Raw genomic sequence first — 22,265 nt, 5'->3', positions numbered from 1 at the left:
TCTTGGTAACTACTTCAATGAAAACCTGCCATACAATCATCCTGCCTTCCGTGGTTGAAGTTCCTGTGGTTATAACAAACAACAAGCCAGGACTTTAAAGGTCACAGGTTTTAGCCAAAGGATGAAAGAATGTCACTTTTCCCATCACAACAAGACCTTCTGAAGCAATATTGTTTTTGATTGATTCCCTTATCTATCCTAGATACAGTATTATTCACAATATCACACTGTACTCAGACCACTCAAAATGTCTAAGGAATTTATAAAAATAAAAACAATTGGCAGAGAAATGTATAAAAACACATATTTACAGAGAAAAACCCTTGCCACAAGGCATAAACAACACTAGGTACAAAACTGACAAACAAAACAAGCACCCCGGCTCTTAAACCCATAACACACCAGTGTCCAGAGCAACATTCAATATATACTAGCATATAAAACTATTAAAATAGAAATATACACAAAAACCAAGTAGACCAGTAATGTAAACACAGAAGAGCAGCACCGTGTGCCGTTTCAGAAAATTTGTCTGATGGTCTTGTGCAGTAGGCACAACACCACTAATACAGACTCCCTGAATGTTACGCAAAGGCACATTTACACCCCATTTCTCCACTGCAGTGAACCTGAAACACGTTGAGCTATGTGAAATGAGTAACAGTAGTCCATCTCACAGTACCGCCTCACGCTAAATGGATTCCTCCCCCTTCGAGTCGATGAAGGTCTCTGGATCTAGGATTTGGTTTGCCCCCGAAGGTCTAATCGTATTAATGTCCCCAGTGCTCTTGAACGTGTAGAGCTCATTGTCTACCATCCTGCGGTCCATGAAGCCCATGCTGTCCTGGCGGTCAATAGGCGTGCGAGGTCTCGACGGGATGAAGGTTTCTGACGGGTCCAAGAAAGGTCTATACTGGTCCATCTCAGGCACCAGTTCAGGCTCATGGTCTGCAGCTGTCTCTGTGATCTCTGGCACTCCATCCTGGAGCGCCATGAACGTCCGATAGGTGTCGACCGGCTGTCCTTGGAAGTGGTCCTGGATGGCGCCCACGTAGCTGGGCTCGCGCAACAGGTGGCTGTACACCATGGTGTCTTCGATGGAGGCGTAAATGTGAGACTCGCTGTCCGACCGAGTTTTGGGGAACACATGATCGCCTGGGATGAAGATATTCCCTTTCCCTATACAGATGGAAGCATCATTGGCCATCGCTCTTTTCTTCTTCCTGCAAAGCATGAAAGAGGAATACAAATGGTTGAGTCAAGAAGACATCACACTATGGGGGGGGGGGGGGGGCAAGTCATAAAATGACCTCAACATCAAAGCTATATATGGATTGTTTTGGTGAGGCAGGTGTTCTCACCTGAACACCAAGAAGACTGTCAGCACAATAAGCATAAGGAGCAGCACTGCTCCCACAGCACCCAGGATGCCGCTCAGGAGCAGCTCTACAGAGAGACACACACAAGAAGGAGAGAATCGTGATTACATATGGTAAGAATGAGACAAATATAGCTGCAAGTAGCAATGAAATGAGGTGCTGGCGTATGAGCAGGCTGGAACACAGTTGCATAGACGCATTATAAACCCTTCCTTGTAACAATTAAAAACACTCATCTTTGATGTATTGCGTTGCTTTTCTCAAATGTACTATGGTGCTTGCCTACGGAGCTGTGAGGGGAACGGCACCTCAGTACCTCCAGGCTCTGATCAGGCCCTACACCCAAACAAGGGCACTGCGTTCATCCACCTCTGGCCTGCTCGCCTCCCTACCACTGAGGAAGTACAGTTCCCGCGCAGCCCAGTCAAAACTGTTCGCTGCTCTGGCCCCCCAATGGTGGAACAAACTCCCTCACGACGCCAGGACAGCGGAGTCAATCACCACCTTCCGGAGACACCTGAAACCCCACCTCTTTCAGGAATACCTAGGATAGGATAAAGTAATCCTTCTCACCCCCCCTTAAAAGATTTAGATGCACTATTGTAAAGTGGCTGTTCCACTGGATGTCTTAAGGTGAACGCACCAATTTGTAAGTCGCTCTGGATAAGAGCGTCTGCTAAATGACTTAAATGTAAATGTACTAGAGACAGTAATACATGCTGAGAGTTAAGGTTCACACCTGAATTGCATACAGTTTCATTACAATGTTGTTATACATACACAGGACCTTCAGAAAGTATTCAGACCTCTTGATTTTTTACACATTTTGTTATAACCTTACTCTAAAATTGATTAAATTGTCCCCCTCATCAATCTACACACATACCCCATGACAAAGCAAAACAGATTTTTAGAAATGTTGGCTAATTTATTCAACATTAAAAAAATGAAATATCACAAGTATTTTACACTCAGTACTTTGTTGGAGCACTTTTGGCAGCGATTACAGCCTTGAGCCCATTCTTCTATGCAGAGCCTCTCAAGCTCTGTCAGGTTGGATGGGGACCATTGTTGCACAGCTATTTCCATGTCTCTCCAGATGTTAGATCGGGCTCAAGTCCGGGCTCTGGCTGGGCCACTCAAGGACATTTAGAGACTTGTCACGAAGCCACTTCTGCATGTGTCTGAGCTATGTGCTCAGGGTCGTTGTCCTGTCCGGAAGGTGAACTTTCGCCCCCAGTCCAAGGTCCTGAGCTGTCTGGAGCAGGTTAACATCACTAGTCTCCCAGTTTGTGCAGCTGAAAAACATCCCCACATGATGCTGCTGCCACCATGCCTTACCGTAGGGATGGTGCCAGGTTTCTTCCAGATGTGACGCTTGGAATTCAGGCCAAAGAGTTCAATCTTGGTTTCATCAGACCAAAATAAATGTTTCTCATGGTCTGGGAGTCTTTAGGTGCCTTTTGGCAAACTCCAAGCAGGCTGTCATGTGCCTTTTACTGAGGAGTGCCATCTATCTGGCCACTCTAACATAAAGGCCTGATTGGTGGAGTGCTGCAGAGATGGTTGTCCTTTTAGAAGTTTCTCTTATCTCCACAGAGGAACTCTAGAGCTCTGTCAGAGTGACCATCAGGTTCTTGGTCACCTCCCTGACCAAGACCCTTCTCCCCCGATTGCTCAGTTTGACCTGATGGCCAACTCTAGGAAGAGTCCTGGTGGTTCCAAACATCTGCCATTTAAAGAATGATGGAGGCCCCTGTGTTCTTGGGGACCTTCAATGCTGCAGAATGTTTTTGGTACCGTTCCCCAGATCTGTGCATCGACACAATCCCGTCTCGACGGACAATTCCTTTGACCTCATGGCTTGGTTTTTGCTCTGACATGCACTGTCAACTGTGGGACCTTATATAGACAGATGTGTGCCTTTCCAAATCACGTCCAATCAATTGAATAGACCGCAGGTGGACTCCAATCAAGTTGTAGAAACATCTCAAGGATGATCAATGGAAACAGGATGCACCTGAGCTCAATTTCGAGTTTCATAGCAAAGGGGGTGAATACTTTAAATAAGGTAGTTCTGTTTATCAAAAAGTTTGTTTTTGCTTTTTCAAAAAAACTATTTAGAATAAGGCTGTAATGTAACAAAATGTGGAAAAATTCAAGGGGTCTGAATACTTTCCGAAGGCACTGTGTGTGTGTGTGTAGAGATATATCTCAACACCTGCTTTGAAACAAAGAGAAGTTGAGTTATTAGGGTTTGATTGAGAGCACAATATTTATTTCCTAGAAAGTTGTGATTTTCTCTTCCATCTCTTGACATATCGCTGAGCTTTTTTCACACTTAGAGGGATGAGTTGAGTCAAGCTGAGTCAATACTGTGTTGATGATTATGAGATCATCAAGTACCCCTAATAATTCCCATACGACATCCAATTAAAACAGCTATTATTGTTTTCTTTTTGCCCTCAAATTTTAGATCACTTCAGAGTTGTTGAAATAACCAAAAAGGTCTTGTGAGACGAATGCTAGAATTATGCAGATATCTTAGCACAAACCTATTAGGTCACAACTCTATCGTAACATTACAAACAGGTCCCTTACGGCTAGTCTTCTGCAGGGTAACCTTGCTGAGCACACTGAAGTGTCCGTTCTCCGGCATACAGTTGGACATGTTGAGGTAGAAGCTTTCAGGGACCATCAGTTTGTCCTCTGCCTCCTTATCCTCCCTTCGACTCAATAGCTCCTCTGGAGAGCCCAGGGTCTGCACCTTGATGAACGTGTGCCCCTTGCCACACTTGGGCTGGCTGATGTTGGTCAACAGCAGGTCGGCCTGGAGGTGGCCCGGCAGATTGATGATCCAGGACACGGTGGAGTATGGCTTCATGCCGATGGGCCAGTTTGGGGTGGCCAGGAGGGCAGGGGAACCCATTCCGGGCTGGACTGTATATATGATGCTGTCTGAGGGACAAAAGGAAGTGACGAAGAACAATACATTTTCAATACAGTTTGAACACAGTGGTTGAAGAGAGTGAGAATGTCATTTTCCATTGAAACCATTGTTAAAACAAATCCCCTTGGCATTGCTGTATGTCTGTGCCCTCTTGTGGATGTTACACAAGGAACCATAAAAAGGTAAGTGAAGAGAGTATTAAAGTAACTGTCCAGTGTTTCCAGACGTCTATGAAATATGACCTACAATTAACTACAAAATGAGTGAAATTGTTTTCCGTACAATTTGTTTAATTAATTAAGTTAAAGCAGCTTTTCTGTGTTGGAATGGTGGTGGTATACCCCCAACAACAGAATGGAGTGGGCTTATAATGGTGATTAAAAATATTAATTAGAAATAGACCGCTGATTGGTCAGCTCATCCTCCTCATGTGTATGACATCATACTCTGAGGAAACGGAAAGCATTTTTGAAATGGTCTGTTTGAGATACAAGTTTGAAGTGAATTTATGCTTTGGCCACCAATAGAGGTACAGGAGGAGTCAACAACATTATTTGGGTATGAGTTAACAGAACTGTCAAGTGAGATTGTAACTGAATAGTTACTTTAAAATAAAATTTTTTTAATGAAAAAAACAACAACTGCGAAACCAGTTAGCATACCTGAGATTTTTTCACTGAAGGACACATTGAGGAAAGGCCCTTGAATCAGGCTAAGGTCCTTCGCTGTGGCAGTAATAGAGACGTTGGAGTGCACTTGGATTTTGCGAATGATGCCTTCGGAGCAGAAGTAGCCAATGGAGGACCCATCACCCTCTGCTATGTGAAGGGAGACACTGCCATTGCACTCCTGTCCTGGCAGGGACTGCCTGAGGTTTCCTGTGGGGGACAGTAAATTCACGGTGCCATATACTGGGATAATGAGGTGCCAGGTGAAGCTTTGAAGTAGCGTAGGGAGGCACGTCGGCATTTTAGGGACCGTGAGGAGAGTCCCAGTCACGGAGCATGAGTCTAAACTCCGGCATCCTGGAATAGATCCACAGAGGCTTGAGATATTATAATGGGTTTACATACATTCATATTCTTAGTCCATCACATCTTTAGATAAACAAAACACAAAGATAATTTGTTCTAGCTTTGTCACAAATATACTCTAATAAGAAGCTTAAATGAGAATGGCATAGATACTGTCCATAGTGGTTTCTATGTTTTGGAGGCAATACATGCAACGCTAATGTATGTATTGTTACAGTACCTATGGTTTTAACAGCTGTCAGACGTAGGTCTTCACTTGGACAGTCCAGGAAAGAAAGCTTGGCTTTGGTCCCTGAGGGAACTGTGATCTTCTCCTGGAGCACAGAGTCCTTCCTCATCTCACAGTAGGGGTCAGATCCCCTCTTCTCAAAGTGGAGAACTAGCCCTTCATCCTCTGACAGATTTACAGTGCAGAGAACTGACCAGGGAATAAAAGACAAACAGGCACAATCATCTTCTGAGAAATAGGTCACCGATCACCACTCATTTAATTTGATTGATTGAATGAATGAATGAATGATCAGGCTAATTTTAGGCTACAATATGTTTTTTAAACATTTATAATGGAAATATTAGTATTATATTGGTTTGGAAAAGTCTAGGGTTGGTTTAACAGATTGCATGTATAGAATAAAGAAGCATTTTTGTATCTTACAACACAAATCATGTCATAATTTATGATTGCCAATAGCCTTTGTACCTGGATGGCCGCTCCTCATCACTGAGACCCTAAATTTGAGGGACAGGCCCGGTTTGGTCCTGTCTGTCTCACAGTTAAATAGGGTCATGGTGAAGCTGCCCTGCCTGTGTGTTGGCTGGGGGTCCGCCAGGGTCTTCTGGATGCCCACCTTCCCACGCGCCTTGTGGTACATCACCATCACTTCCTTCTTCTGGCAAAGAGACTCTGTGTGATTCAGGAAGTTAACCGTGTAGTTATGCATGCCGGGCACCGTGAAGTCCCACCTCATCAGGTCGTCATCAGGGAAACCTCTAGGGTAGTTGGCTGAGAGGAAGTCTGTATCTGACACCCCTCGAGGTAGGTTGACTTTTACCACAGCCAGCACTGGAAGGAAAGGGGTTAAATGAGGTATAATGACATGGCAAATTCAGTAAAGGGAGGTCTACCGAATACATACAAGCTAATAGAGATTAACTCAGTGACCTCAACAGGCATTTATTTTTTATGGCTCCTCCAACAGCTGCCAGACACTCACTTTTAATTTCCGGTCCGACGGTGACCTTGAAGTCCAGCGGCTCCAGCTTCCTGTCCCCAGGGACCTGCAGGGACACCCGGCCCTTGTACAACACCTGGATCCTAGTGATGCTGCCGCCTGGGCAGAAAATGCCGATGGTGGCGAGCCCGGTGCGCTGGTACGTGATGATGGTGTAGGTATGCTCGTCAGGACAGGTCTCAGAGGGTGGAATCTGTCTCATTCCCGGCGATGGGAAGTCCAGCTGGAAGGAAAGGCCAGGTGGAACTTTCAGGTCCCAGGTGAAGGTTCTGTTGAAGTCTGGGAAGAGGGAGGACTCCGTCTGGACGATGTTCCCGCTGCAGGTGATCTCTGTGCAATCTGGAGGAGGAAAAACATTGTATTAGTGAAGCTAACAGATGAGCAGCTTTTGCACTGTCGAGACTATTTCATTGGGTCCATTGTGTTAGGCATGCTCAATCAAATGCTACTAGAAGTCAGGTCAGGGGCCAGGAAAATGGGTCTGAGGCGTCTTGCCAATCTCCCTGTTGATCTCCACACTGAAGACATCTTGTGGCTGTGGGCAGGTGAACTTCACAGAGGTGTTGCGGGCAGCTCTCAGGACGAGTTCTTTGGGGTTGCAGGTAGGCCCCTCCCCAACACACACACTGCACTCTTTGGCTTTGGTGTTTCTGCTGATGGTGACGATAGTGTCTGGCTCTGGAGTCACGGAGATCATCCGGCTCTCTGAGGAAAATTTGAAACATAAACACTAATTTATAGATCTATATTTCAACAAAAGATAATTCACTGTACATACACTTCTCACATTAGAGTTAGACATGAACAAAACAGTTGAAAGAGCTTACGTTTCTTTATTGGTTTGGCCGTGAATATAGAGGAATCCACCTCTCTGCCTTTTGGAACTTGCAAAGACACCGTGGCTTGGCTCGGTATATGAAGGTGAGCCACGAGGCCATTCTTGCAGTATGTCTGAGTTTTGACCTCTCGTTCAGTGTTGGTCCTGGTTACAGTGTACTGGTAGCCATCTTGACACAACTCTGATTCAGTCATCTCCTTCAGCCTGTCAACAGGGAAGTCCAAATTCATAACGGTCTTCTCCGGCACACTTAGGTCCCAGACGAGTGTTCTAATGAACTCTGAGAAGAGGGAAGGCTGAGCCACACCCGTGGCAGGGCTGCAGGTGTCATTGGTGCATTCTGGGTAAAATAAAATCACATAACAGGTAAGACCAGAAGAAACCTAAACAAAACCTGCTTAACGGTTCACCCTTGGGGCCAGATCTAAAAGGTAGCCTTAGCTGTTTTTATGCAGCATCTTCGCTGACAACTACCACCCCAGGATGTCAAATTCTGAAGCATCTGCCTGTGTTGTACATATTTTTGACTGTGTAAATACGGCAATACTGGTTTGATCGAATTGAGCTGGCAGTCTAAAATGAAATCCAATACTACAAAGTTTCTCTAGACTCACCGATTTTCCTGTGGATCTGGATGACGAAAGCACTTTGTGGTGGTTCAGTGCAGTTGAAGAGCAAGGTGACATCCTCATCAGGGACCAGGGCCAGCGATGAGTGACAGGTCGTCTGGGTGTCATTCTCAGTGCCATTGACCTTGCATACGGAACACTGTTCCAATGGAAGGAGCAGTGAGGACGACACAGTCACAGTAGCATCTTTGTCAGGGCGGACGGTCATGCGCAGACATTCTGAGTGAACAGAACGAAGAAAAGGTTATTTTGAATATTTTGCAAAGTCCAAACTGAAAAGGCTAGTTCACTACTATGTCATTGTATTGAGTAGTAAAACTGTTGTTGGAGTCAATGAACAGGCTAAGAGTTTTGAGCTAAAGGTAACAAAAATACATGGAAAAAAAAATTATAAAACAGTGACATAGTAGTTAAGTTTCACTGAACATTGGGAGCAGGCTAGAACCTATTGTCATGTCTGGACTTAAGGCTGCACCAGTTATTTCACAAATACACATCCGTACAGAACACTACATGTTCCTTCAAAGGAAAATATGAATGGAGGTTCTGGGCAATTCCACGATAACGGAATTACGCTTTCACTTAGTTTTTTTTTTCACTTTAAAAAATGTATACCAATCAAAAACCATTGATTTCAAAGTTTAACAAACCATACAACTATGCACAAGGCCTACTTTGAACAATTTCCACTGAAAATGTAACAAAAACTAATTTAGTGGAAGAACTGTGCAGATGTAAACTTTGGTAACGGAAATATGGTCAAATCTATTTTTATGTAAGCACATTTTCCAAAAACTCTTAAATATCTGCTCCGAATTAAGATTCAAAGATGTCTTCAGAAAGAATGGGGTGTCAAACTATGATTGAAAAATATATATTTTGGTTATTGAACTACAGCAAGTGAATTGGATTTATACCTGGTAACGGAATTATGGTAATTGATTCCTGGTTTGTACTACACAGAAATGCCAAATTATGGATATGAATGTCATTCTCCTCATGCTTCACAAGTTTGGGCATCACACAGCAGAGCACAGTAGAGTACAGTGCAATACAGCACAGTAGGGTAGAGTTCAGTAGAGTGCAGCAGAGTACAGTGAGCCCAGTACAACATACTGTACTCTACTTCTTTACTGTACTCTTCTGTATTGTACTATACCGGTACGCCATCCAAACTTGTGAAACACGCCTAAGATAGTCTGGTCCGTCTGTAGATGTTAACATTGGGGTCAGGAAGGGACCAAATTGCAACTACTATTCAACATCCATGAATATTCGGTGCTCAGTGGTTGAGGATGCTGGTTACAGTAAATGGAAAGAGAAGGGGCTCATGGGTAGGTGTCAGTAAGAGCTGGGAGAAGTGACATTAACTGGAGAGTGAGAAAGGCAGAGAGGGAGAGAGGGAGGGGTTGTCCAGACTTGACAATTTAAAAACTCTTGTGGTTTGACCACCAGACAACAGAAAATGCCAACTGTGGTTTGTGACTATTTTGATTTCCCATTTTAGCCAATTCAGTTGCAGTAATTCTTTCCGTTTGGTAACGGAATTACGAGTTTTAATCACTTAATAATTCATAAACAAAATGTATATGAGTAAAATCACTAACTAACTGGTAGGTCTGGCATTACTTGTTACTTCTGTGAACTTACATTATCCTGCCTCTTCATGAAGAAGAGAAATTAGAAAATATCTTAGATGTGTGGGTTTTTGGTAACAGAATCACAAGGCAATATTTCTTAAACTTACAGAAAGTATATAAAAAAATGTAAAAACTAAAATATAAGTGTTGATATTAGTTGGCAGAGGTCTTTACGTCAACGTTAGTGTTTTGAAGTATTTCTGATACCTTTTAAGACCCCTTTTCCATCTGTTTATCCAGGAATCTTTCATTTTTAAGATGTAAAATGATTGAAAAATGCCTTAATTTCCCTAAAATAGACTATTAACTTCCATATGTCACCTAACTTGACATGTTCCAATCAACTTTGGTGCTCATGGGTCCTGTTTTTTTTTACCCCTTTTCCTCCCCAATTTCGTGGCATCTAATTGGTAGTTAAAGTCTTGTCTCACCGCTCCAACTCCCGTACGGACTCGGGAGAGGCGAAGGTCGAGAGCAGTGCGTCCTCCGAAACACAACCAAGCTGCACTGCTTCTTGACACAATGCCCACTTAGCCCGGAAGCCAGCCCGGAAGCCAGCCGCACCAATGTGTTGGAGGAAACACTGTGCACCCGGCCCTCCATAGGAGTCGCTAGTGCGCGATGGGACAAGGACATCCCTGCCGGCCAAACCCTCCCCTAGCCCGGACGATGCTGGGCCAATTGTGCACCACCCCATGGGTCTCCTGGTCGCGGCCGGCCTCGACAGAGCCTGGACTTGAACCCAGAAACTCTATTGGCACAGCTACTTAGACCACTGCGTCACTCGTGCGCCACTTGAAGCCCTCATGGTTCATTTCTAATGGAAATGCCCTTCTGTTACGTTCAAATTGTCAGGAAGTACGCTGTATCAAGTCCTGTGTCAGATGACTGGTCTATGCCCAAACTTACCATGGTAGGATCTCTTTTGTCTTTGAATAGCATATCGACATATTAACAATTCAACATTAATAACATAACCAAACAATGAAATATACTCTACTGGCATATCCAAGTTCCAGAGTGGGGATCTGATGCTTTTACAGTTATAATATAATTTGTAAGCATTACCAACAGAGTATCCTCTACCAGGCTTTCGCCTTTATATGAAAGCCTGTAGAAGTTCTTGTCAGAAAGAGGCTTAAAAAGGGATAGTTCACCCAAATTACACATTGGCTTCCTTACTCTGTAAGCAGTCTATGGACAAGGTATGAAAGCAATCCATGCCTTGGTTTAAATTCCTTGGCATGGTCTCCACATGCTAACGTTTGAGTATTTGTGGCACAAATCCAATTCAAGTTATGAGACCGATATTAGCCTTTTTGTCCATAGATTGATTACAGGGTGAGGAAACCAATATGTCATTCTATAATTTGGGTGAACTATATCTTTAAAATAAGTTAGAGTATCTAGAGACGGAAGTGAAATCGATACATCCGGCTCCCTTTATCTAATAGGGGCGGGGCCGCTCTGGTCTGCTTATTTGGGTGCATTCAGTTTGCGGAACGGTTTGTACTGAACAACACGTTACCCCAAAACGTTCTTGTACCTTTGTCTGTTCAAGAGTGTACGTTTGCACAGTTCTGTGGGTGTGCCTTGAAGCAATGAGTGACGTATTTAAAAGGCAGCGGTGCATTGCGGCCCACAACCCAAACCCTCTCCGTTTTTCAACTGGTCTTTTAGTATAGCACCATTTCCATTTAATTCAACGTTCCACTACGTTTTTCCGTACTGGATACTGGAAGCCGAGGTTACCAACAGAGTGAATGAGAAAATAGATTAAAAATGTTCGCCCTCTGCGGGTGATTAGCAGGATGTGCAATGATACAAGTAAACAGAGGGCTGTGATTGACATAGTAGGAAATTCAACCAATTTCTCTGTAAAAAATGGACAACAACTTTAAAATGATGTTACACAATATATAGAAAAAGTAATCAGATATTATCATGTTTATATTTATCAATATTAATTCATTAAGAAAATTGTTATTGCAATCAAAATACTACTCATATTACAGAGCAAAGCGGAAAAGCTTAATATTTTTGCTTTGTAGCAACTGGCTATGTAAAAGGACCCATGAGCACCAAAATGCAAGAGTCTATATTTTTTTGAAAGTAAGGTATATCAAGCAGATGGAAAAGGGTTTTAGAAACATCTACCAGAAAAAGTCTTAATACATCAAAACACTATATTGTTGAAGTTAAGACCCTTGCCAACTAATATCAACATTTATATCAATTTTTGCAGAAATGATTTTCCTCTTGTAAATTTAAGAAATATTGCCTAGGGTCTTGCCTAGGGTCTTGCCTAGGGTCTTGCCTAGGGTCTTGTCATCCAAAAACCCACATACACTATACAGTTGAAGTTGGAAGTAAACATACACTTAGGTTGGAGTCATTAAAAATTGTTTTTCAACGACTCCATAACAAGAAATGTAACAAACGATAGTTTTGGCAAGTCGGCAAGGACATCTAATTTGTGCATGACACAAGTCATTTTTCCAACAATTGTTTACAGACAAATTATTTCACTGTATCACAAATCCAGTAGGTCAGAAGTTTACATACACTAAGTTGACTGTGCCTTTAAACAGCTTGAAATTCCAGAGAATTATGTCATGGCTATCGAAGCTTCTGTTAGGCTAATTGACATCATTTGACATTATTTGAGTCAAGGCCCATCTTCAAACTCCATGCCTCTTTGCTTGACATCATGGAACAATCAAAAGAAATCAGCCAAAACCTCAGAAAAAAAAATTGGAGACCTCCACAAGTCTGGTTCATCCTTGGGAGCAATTTCCAAATGCCTGAAGGTACCACACTCATCTGTACAAATAAGAGTACACAAGTATAAACACCATGGGACCACGTATCCGCCATACCGCTCAAGAAGGAGACGCGTTCTGTCTTCTAGAGATGAACGTACTTTGGGGCGAAAAGTGCAAATCAATCCGAGAACAGCAACAAAGGACCTTGTGAAGATGCTGGAGGAAACAGGTACAAAAGTATCTATATCCACAGTAAAACAAGTTCTATATCGACATAACCTGAAAGGCCGCTCAGCAAGGAAGAAGCCACAGCTCCAAAACCACCATTAAAAAAAAACTACGGTTTGCAACTGCACATGGGGACAAAGATCATACTTTTTGGAGAAATGTCCTCGGGTCTGATGAAACAAAAATAGAACTGTTTGGCCATAATGACCATCGTTATGTTTGGAGGAAAAAGGGGGAGGCTTGCAAGCCGAAGAACACAATCCCAACCATGAAGCACGGGGTGGCAGCATCATGTTGTGGGGGTGCTTTGCTGCAGGAGGGACTGGTACACTTCACAAAATAGATGGCATCATGAGGGAGGAACATTATCTGGATATATTGACGAAACATCTCAAGACATCAGTCAGGAAGTTAAAGCTTGTTCGTAAATGGGTCATCCAAATGGACAATGACCCCAAGCATACTTCCAAAGTTGTGGCAAAATGGCTTCAGGACAACAAAGTCTAGGTATTGGAGTGGCCGTCACAAAGCCCTGACCTCAATCCCATAGAAAGTTTGTGGGCAGAACTGAAAAAGCGGGTGCAAGCAAGGAGGCCTACAAACCTGACTCAGTTACACCAGCTCTGTCAGGAGGAATGGGCCAAAATTCACCCAACTTTTTGTGCGAAGCTTGTGGAAGGCTACCTGAAACATTTGACCCAAGTTAAACAATTTAAAGGCAATGCTACCAAATACTCATTGAGTGCATGTAAACTTCTGACCAACTGGGAATGTGATAAAAGAAAAGCTGAAATCAATTACTCTCTCTACTATTATTCTGACATTTCGCATTCTTAAAATAAAGTGGTGATCCCAACTGACCCAAGACAGGGAATTGTTACTAGGATTAAATGTCAGGAATTGTGAAAAACAGTTTAAAATGTATTAAATGTAAAATCAAGTCAGTATCTGGTGTGGCCACCAGCTGCATTAAGTACTGCAGTGCATCTCCTCCTCGTGGACTGCACCACATTTGCCAGTTCTGTGCTGTGAGATGTTACCCTATTCTTCCACCAAGGCACCTGCAAGTTCCCGCAAATCCGCTAATGAGACAAAACCCTTGACTCGTCAGTGAAGAGCACTTTTTGCCAGTCCTGTCTGGTACAGTGACGGTGGGTTTGTGCCCATAGGCGAAGTTGTTGCCGGTGATGTCTGGTGAGGACCTGCCTTAAAACAGGCCTACAAGCCCTCAATCCAGCCTCTCTCTGCCTATTGCAGACAGTCTGAGCACTGATGGAGGGATTGTGCGTTCCTAGTGTAACTCGGGCAGTTGTTGCCATCCTGTAACTGTCCCGCAGGTGTGATGTTCAGATGTACCGATCCTGTACAGGTGTTGTTACACGTGGTCTGCCACTGCGAGGAAGATCAGCTGTCCGTCCTGTCTCCCTGTAGTGCGGTTTTAGGCGTCTCACAGTTTGGACATTGCAATGTATTGCCCTGGCCACATCTGCAGTCCTCATGCCTCCTTGCAGCATGCCTAAGGCTTGTTCACACAGATGAGCAGGGACATCTTTCTTTTGGTGTTTTTCAGAGTCAGTGGAAAGGCCTCCTAGTTTTCATAACTGTGACCTTAATTGCCTACCGTCTGTAAGCTGTTAGTGTCTTAACGACTGTTCCACAGGTGCATGTTCATTAATTGATGGTTCATTGAACAAGCATGGGAAAAAGCGTTTAAACCCTTTACGATGAAGGTCTGTGAAGTTATTTGGATTTTTACGAATTATCTTTGAAAGACAGGGTCCTGTCCAGTGTTTGTTATTTTGCCCATCTTAATCTTTTCTTTTTATTGGCCAGTCTGAGATATGGCTTTTTCTTTTAAACTCGATTCCGGAGTCGCCTCTTTACTGATGACGTTGAGACTGGTATTTTGTGGGTGCTGTTTAATGTACCCGCAACATTAAATATCTACAATATATTTATTATCTAATGTTATTTTAAAATGGACAAAAAGTGCTTTTATTTCAAAAACAAGGCAATTTTTATTAAGTGACCAAACGTTTGAACGGTAGTTTATATCAAACTAAAAACGAGTGACCACTTTAGTATATAATTCTTCAGTTTATCGACATATTTTGCAACATTGAGAATGGGAAGGCCACACTCAATACATAATTAGCAACTGATCGTTAACGCCTGCTTGCTAAGTTTGAAAGAATGTTTTGAACGTTCTCTCACCTGACAGGTTGAGGAGCAAAGTCACAATTCCCAGGAGCGCTCGAGCGCATTTTTTTGTGAGCCGCATGTCCACTGATAAAACAACAAAGAGATGTGCCTAAATGATTCCGGATAAATGTTATCAAACCCACGATATTTGCATTTTGTAAAATCTCAGGTTAAAACATTCGATGGCGGTGACAGAGCAGTAACTTCCTGATGTACATTACCTGTTACACACAGAGGGCGTGTACGCTACCATAAATGGGTAACCTGTTGAAACTTGACCGAATAGTGTAGTTGACAGGCTGGTCTCATAGACGAGAAGTAACATAGTAAATGAAAATCCAGGACACTCAAATTAGTATGATACAGTATGTTGAGTATTGGTGTGGTTACATAACAGAGAGATTACTTAAGGCAAAAAAAAAAGCAGGGTGGTTGATCTGGTGCATAACTTGAACATATAGCAATTGTTTTTGTTTTTTACATTTTAGTCATTTAGAAGACGATATCATCCAGAGTGATTTACAATAGTGAGTGCATACATTTTCATACTTTTTTGTCATACTGGTCCACCCCCCATTTGTGTTCCAATCTCATCATGGACAACTTTAGCATTTTAGCTAATTAGTAACTCTGCATCTACTTAATCATTTTAAGCTACAGTACCAGTCAAAAGTTTGGACACACCTACTCATTCAAGGGTTTTTCTTAATTTTAATATGTTCTACATTGTAAAATAATAAAACTATGAAATAACAGATATGGAATTATGCAATAATCAAAAAAGTGTTTGAGATTCTTCAAAGTAGCCACCCTTTGCCTTGATGACAGCATTGCACACTCAAATCATATCAAATCAAATCAAATCAAATTTTTATTTGTCACATACACACATGGTTAACAGATGTTAATGCGAGTGTAGCGAAATGCTTGTGCTTCTAGTTCCGACAATGCAGTGATAACCAACAAGTAATCTAACTAACAATTCCAAAACTACTGTCTTATACACAGTGTAAGGGGATAAAGAATATGTACATAAGGATATATGAATTAGTGATGGTACAGAGCAGCATACAGTAGATGGTATCGAGTACAGTATATACATATGAGATATGAGATGAGAATGTAGACAAAGTAAACAAAGTGGCATAGTTAAAGTGGCTAGTGATACATGTATTACATAAGGATGCAGTCGATGATGTAGAGTACAGTATATACGTATGCATATGAGAAGAATAATGTAGGGTAAGTAACATTATATAAGGTAGCATTGTTTAAAGTGGCTAGTGATATATTTACAACATTTCCCATCAATTCCCATTATTAAAGTGGCTGGAGTTGGGTCAGTGTCAATGACAGTGTGTTGGCAGCAGCCACTCAATGTTAGTGGTGGCTGTTTAACAGTCTGATGGCCTTGAGATAGAAGCTGTTTTTCAGTCTCTCGGTCCCAGCTTTGATGCACCTGTACTGACCTCGCCTTCTGGATGATAGCGGAGTGAACAGGCAGTGGTTCGGGTGGTTGATGTCCTTGATGATCTTTATGGCCTTCCTGTAACATCGGGTGGTGTAGGTGTCCTGGAGGGCAGGTAGTTTGCCCCCGGTGATGCGTTGTGCAGACCTCACTACCCTCTGGAGAGCCTTACGGTTGAGGGCGGAGCAGTTGCCGTACCAGGCGGTGATACAGCCCGCCAGGATGCTCTCGATTGTGCATCTGTAGAAGTTTGTGAGTGCTTTTGGTGACAAGCCGAATTTCTTCAGCCTCCTGAGGTTGAAGAGGCGCTGCTGCGCCTTATTCACGACGCTGTCAGTGTGAGTGGACCAATTCAGTTTGTCTGTGATGTGTATGCCGAGGAACTTAAAACTCTTGGCATTCTCTAAACCAGCTTCATGAGGTATTCACCTGGAATGCATTTAACAGGTGTGCCTTGTTAAAAGTTCATTTGTGGACTGAGCCAATCAGTTGTGTTGTGACAAGGTAGGGGTGGTATGCAGAAGATAGCCCTATTTGGTAAAATACCAAGTCCATATTATGGCAAGAACAGCACAAATAAGCAAAGAGAAATGACAGTACATTATTGCAATAAGACATAAAGGTCAGTCAATCCAGAACATTTCAAGAACTTTTAAAGTTTCTTCAAGTGCAGTTGCAAAAACCATGAAGTGGGGGCGGAGCTTGCATGTTGGAGTGAACGGCTGTGTGTGAGAGAGGCTCCTGCAACTTTTTTGCGAAACAATCTAACTTAACCTGGACACCAAAATCGAGAGCACTATTCGAACTGTGGCTTCGCAGCAGGGGCGTAGCCAGAATGTTTTGGGGGGATAGGCCTAGAAAAATTTGGATAGGCATTTTTTCTACTTGTTTATTAGATTTATTTTGCGATGTGCACCGTATATTATTTAGTAATACAATTGTTTTATACTAGTGCATAGTACTTGGAGCAACCTCGTTACATATACAAATGATTACCCATCCCAGCATATTAAAACAAGACAGTAACTTTAGACCAGTTGCCAACTTGCCAACAACATGAAACTTATCTTCAGGTGCACTTTAATCTCGATGGGCAAACAAGCCTATATTCGATGTTACCATTTATACCATGGCGGGCAGTGGTACTATAGTAGTAGTACCTTACCTTTAGTAGACATATCTTTAGGCGTGACCTACATCACAAGGTGCAGACGGTGAGGCTTTGAGTTGAATATGGTGATGATTTCATCATAATCCAATGTATCTGTCAATTCACACTCAAAAGACAGCAAACTGAAGTGGTTCAGCCAGCCGCTTGTCATTGATGTGCGAAGACGATTTCTTATCCTAGTTGTTGTTGAGAAAAGTCTCTCCACACTGCATGATGTCATTGGAAGGGTGACAATGAGCCTGAACAGAGTTTATATTAGGGAAAATATCATCAGAGCAGCTGTCAAGTACACTCATTATGGAGGAAAAATCATTCTTTCCCATGTTCATTTTGCGACTCAACTGCTGAATAAAAACAGTGAATTCAGCATCCTCAATTGATATCAATGAACATCGCATGTGGTCTTCAGCTGCACTTTAAGGTCGCAGGTTTGAGATTCTTTGGAAAAGGAGGCTGCCGATTGCATAATCCCATACAGTGAGGGAAAAAAGTATTTGATCTCCTGCTGATTTTGTACGTTTGCCCACTGACAAAGAAATGATCAGTCTATGATTTTAATAGTAGGTTTATTTGAACAGTGACACAGAATAACAACAAAAAAATCCAGAAAAACGCATGTCAAAAATTGTATAAATTGATTTACATTTTAATGAGCGAAATAAGTATTTGACCCCCTCTCAATCAGAAAGATTTCTGGCTCCCAGGTGTCTTTTATACAGGTAATGAGCTGAGATTAGGAGCACACTCTTACAGGGAGTGCTCCTAATATCAGCTTGTTACCTGTATAAAAGACACCTGTCCACAGAAGCAATCAATCAATCAGATTCTAAATTCTCCACCATGGCCAAGACCAAAGAGCTCTCCAAGGATGTCAGGGACAAGATTGTAGACCTACACAAGGCTGGAATGGGCTACAAGACCATCACCAAGCAGCTTGATGAGAAGGTGACAACAGTTGGTGTGATTATTCGTAAATGGAAGAAACACAAAAGAACTGTCAATCTCCCTCGGCCTGGGGCTCCATGCAAGATCTCACCTCGTGTAGTTGCAATGATCATGAGAACGGTGAGGAATCAGCCCAGAACTACACGGAAGGATCTTGACAATGATCTCAAGGCAGCTGGGACCATAGTCACCAAGAAAACATTTGGTAACACACTACACCGTGAAGGACTGAAATCCGGCAGCGCCCGCAAGGTCCCCCTGCTCAAGAAAACGCATATACATGCCTGCCTGAAGTTTGCCAATGAACAACTGAATGATTCAGAGGACAACTGGGTGAAAGTGTTGTGGTCAGATGAGGCCAAAATGGAGCTCTTTGGCATCAACTCAACTCGGCGTGTGGTCCTAGCCCACTTGAAAGCACTCTCTTCTGATATTATATTTTTGCAAGAAACCCACCTGAAAAACAATTCTCATAGCAGACTTAAATGTAGGTGGGTGGAACAAGTGGTCTGGCACAAGAAGTTTACATACACCTCATCCAAATACATTTAAACTCAGTTTTTCACAATTTCTGACATTTAATCCTAGTAAAAATTCAGTTTTAGGTCAGTTAGGACATCACCACTTTATTTTAAGAATGTGAAATGACAGAATAATAGTTGAGAGAATTATTTATTTAAGCTTTTATTTCTTTCATCACATTCCCAGTGGGTTAAAAGTTTACATACACTCAGTTGGTATTTGGTAGCATTGCCTTTTAAATTGTTTAACTTCGGTCAAACAATTTGGGTAGCCTTCCACAAGCTTCCCATAACAAGTTGGGTGAATTTTGGCCCATTCCTCCTGACAGCTGGTGTAACTGAGTCAGGTTTGTAGACCTCCTTGTTTGCACACACTTTTTCCATTCTGCCCACAAATGTTCTATAGGATTGAGGTCAGGGCTTTGTGATGGCCACTCCAATAACTTGACTTTGTTGTCCTTAAGCCATTTTGCCACAACTTTGGAAGTATGCTTGGGGTCATTGTCCATTTGGAAGACCCATTCGCGACCAAGCTTCAACTTCCTGATTGTTGTCCTGAGATGTTGCTTCAATATATCCACATAATTTCCCTTCCTCATGATGCCATTTATTTTGTGAAGTTCACCAGTCCCTCTTGCAGTAAAGCACCCCCACAACCCCCGTGCTTCATGGTTGGGATGGTGTTCTTCGGCTCGCAAGCATCCCCCTTTTTCCTCCAAACATAATGATGGTCATTACGGCCAAATAGTTTTATATTTATGTTTCATCAGACCAGAGGACATTTCTTCAAAAATTATGATCTTAGTCCCCATGTGCAGTTGCAAACCGTAGTCTGGCTTTTTTATAGCGGTTTTGGAGCAGTGGCTTCTTCCTTGCTGAGCGGCCTTTCAGGTTATGTTATGAGGAACGTGGCACCTTCAGGCGTTTGGAAATTGCTTCCAAGGATGAGCCAGACTTGTGGAGGTCTACAATTGTTTTCTGAGGTCTAGGCTTACTACTTTTGATTTTCCCATGACATCAAGCAAAGAGGCACTGAGTTTGAAGGTACACCTTGAAATACATCCACAGGTACACCTACAATTGACTCAAATGATGTCAATTAGCCTATCAGAAGCTTCTAAAGGCATGACATTATTTTCTGGAATTTTCTAAGCTGTTTAAAGGCACAGTCAACTTAGTGTATGTAAACTTCTGACCCACTGGAATTGTGATATTTTAAGTGAAATCATCTGTCTGTAAATAATTGTTGGGAAAATGACTTGTGTCATTGCCAAACTGACTTGCCAAAACTATAGTTTGTTAACAAGAAATTTGTGGAGTGATTGAAAAACGAGTTTTAATGACTCCAACCTAAGTGTATGTAAACCTCCGACTTCAACTGTATATTCTGAACAATAAATTATCAACATTTCATCAAATCTGTCAGCCTTTCCTTTCTTACTTGGACCAGTCGGCGCTGTGAATTTGTACATTCTAACGCGCTCTCAATTGTAATATTTGAATCTACCTTCTTTCTTTCTGCCTGTCCTTGTTCTGTATGTCATTTTGTATTATTGACTTTGTACCTAGATCTCTGGGTCTTTCTGTTTCTGTCTGTTCTTTTATGTTTAGATAGGAATTGCACACATCTTTTATACCTATGCACCATTCTTGTGGGTGTTCAATAAAGAATATTTGAACATAAAAACCATCAAGCGCTATGATGACACTGGCTCTCATGAGGACCACCACATGAGAGGAAGACCCAGAGTTACCTTTGCTGCAGAGGATAAGTTCATCAGAGTTACCAGCCTCAGAAATTGCAGCCCAAAAAAATGCTTCGCAGAGTTCAGGTAACACACACATCTCTACATCAACTGTTCAGAGGAGACTGTGTGAATCAGGTCTTCATGGTCAAATTGCTGCAAAGAAACCACTATTAAAGGACACCAGTAATAAGAAGAGACTTGCTTGGGCCAAGAAACATGAGTAATGGACATTAGATAACCGGTGGAAATCTGTCCTTTAGCCTGATGAGTCCAAATTTGAGATTTTTGGTTCAAACCACAGTGTCTTTGTGAGATGCAGAGTAGGTGAATGGATCATCTCTGCATGTGTGGTTCCCTCCGTGAAGCATGGAGGAGGTGTGGGGGTGCTTTGCAACTGACACTGATTTATTTAGAATTCAAGGAACACTTAACCAGTGTGGCTACCACAGCATTCTGCAGCTATATGCCATCCCATGTCTGTCATAGTTGAAGTGTACATATGATGAAAATTACAGGCCTCTCTAATCTTTTTAAGTGGGAGAACTTGCACAATTGGTGGCTGACTAAATACTTTTTTGCCCCACTGTAAGTGTATTTTCATAATGTTGATGTCTTCACTATTACTCTACAATGTAGAAAATAGTCAAATTAAAGAAAAACATTTACATTTAAGTCATTTAGCAGACGCTCTTATCCAGAGCGACTTACAAATTGGTGCGTTCACCTTAAGACATCCAGTGGAACAGCCACTTTACAATAGTGCATCTAAATCTTTTAAGGGGGGGGGGGGGGTGAGAAGGATTACTTTATCCTATCCTAGGTATTCCTGAAAGAGGTGGGGTTTCAGGTGTCTCCGGAAGGTGGTGATTGACTCCGCTGTCCTGGCGTCGTGAGGGAGTTTGTTCCACCATTGGGGGGCCAGAGCAGCGAACAGTTTTGACTGGGCTGCGCGGGAACTGTACTTCCTCAGTGGTAGGGAGGCGAGCAGGCCAGAGGTGGATGAACGCAGTGCCCTTGTTTGGGTGTAGGGCCTGATCAGAGCCTGGAGGTAGTGAGGTGCCGTTCCCCTCACAAAAACCCGTGAATGAGTAGGTGTGTCCAAACTTTTGACTGGTTGTGTACTTTTCAACCAGTGGAGGCTGCTGATGGGAGGACGGCTCATAATAATGCAATGGCATCAAACCATGTGTTTGATGTATTTGATACCATTCCACGTATTACACTCCGGCAATTACCACGAGCCCGTCCTCCCCAATTAAGATGCCACCAACCTCAGGTGTTTGCAAATACTTAGCATGTTAGCTAACCCTTCCCGTAACCCTTCAACCTAACCCTAACCTTATCCCCTAGTCTAGCTAACTTTCATCACGTAGCTGACTTTAGCCACTACAAATTGGAATTCATAACATATTATACATATTGCAAATTCGTATCATTAACCAGTAACATATCATACGAAATGGATGATGGACATCCACAAATTAATACATACCGTGCTAAACGTAACATATCGTA

General features: G+C 42.5%; 1 protein-coding gene across 1 annotated transcript; it reads right to left on the bottom strand.

Annotated features, from left to right (window-relative positions):
* Positions 1-242: 242 nt before the first annotated feature.
* On the bottom strand, positions 243-15,132 carry LOC115131745 (CUB domain-containing protein 1-like). Its single transcript, XM_029663700.2, has 11 exons — positions 14,910-15,132; positions 8,048-8,281; positions 7,423-7,773; positions 7,091-7,300; positions 6,578-6,934; positions 6,064-6,426; positions 5,584-5,781; positions 4,992-5,354; positions 3,981-4,337; positions 1,362-1,446; positions 243-1,223 (listed from the first exon to the last, which is right to left on the bottom strand). The coding sequence occupies exons 1-11, from the start codon at positions 14,974-14,976 to the stop codon at positions 692-694; spliced, it is 3,117 nt and encodes a 1,038-aa protein (XP_029519560.2). The 5' UTR covers positions 14,977-15,132; the 3' UTR covers positions 243-691.
* Positions 15,133-22,265: the final 7,133 nt, after the last annotated feature.

This window comes from Oncorhynchus nerka, linkage group LG7 (assembly GCF_034236695.1).
Source record: "Oncorhynchus nerka isolate Pitt River linkage group LG7, Oner_Uvic_2.0, whole genome shotgun sequence".
Taxonomy (NCBI): domain Eukaryota; kingdom Metazoa; phylum Chordata; class Actinopteri; order Salmoniformes; family Salmonidae; genus Oncorhynchus; species Oncorhynchus nerka.
This window is presented reverse-complemented; position numbering and strand designations above follow the sequence as displayed.

Coding starts and splice junctions, on each gene's coding strand:
- LOC115131745 (XM_029663700.2), bottom strand. CDS start 14,976: ATGCGGCTCACAAAAAAATGCGCTCGAGCGCTCCTGGGAATTGTGACT. Junction 6,935..7,090: donor GGAGATCAACAGGGAGATTG/GCAAGACGCCTC, acceptor TTCCTCCTCCAG/ATTGCACAGAGATCACCTGC. Junction 1,224..1,361: donor ACAGTCTTCTTGGTGTTCAG/GTGAGAACACCT, acceptor CATGCTTTGCAG/GAAGAAGAAAAGAGCGATGG.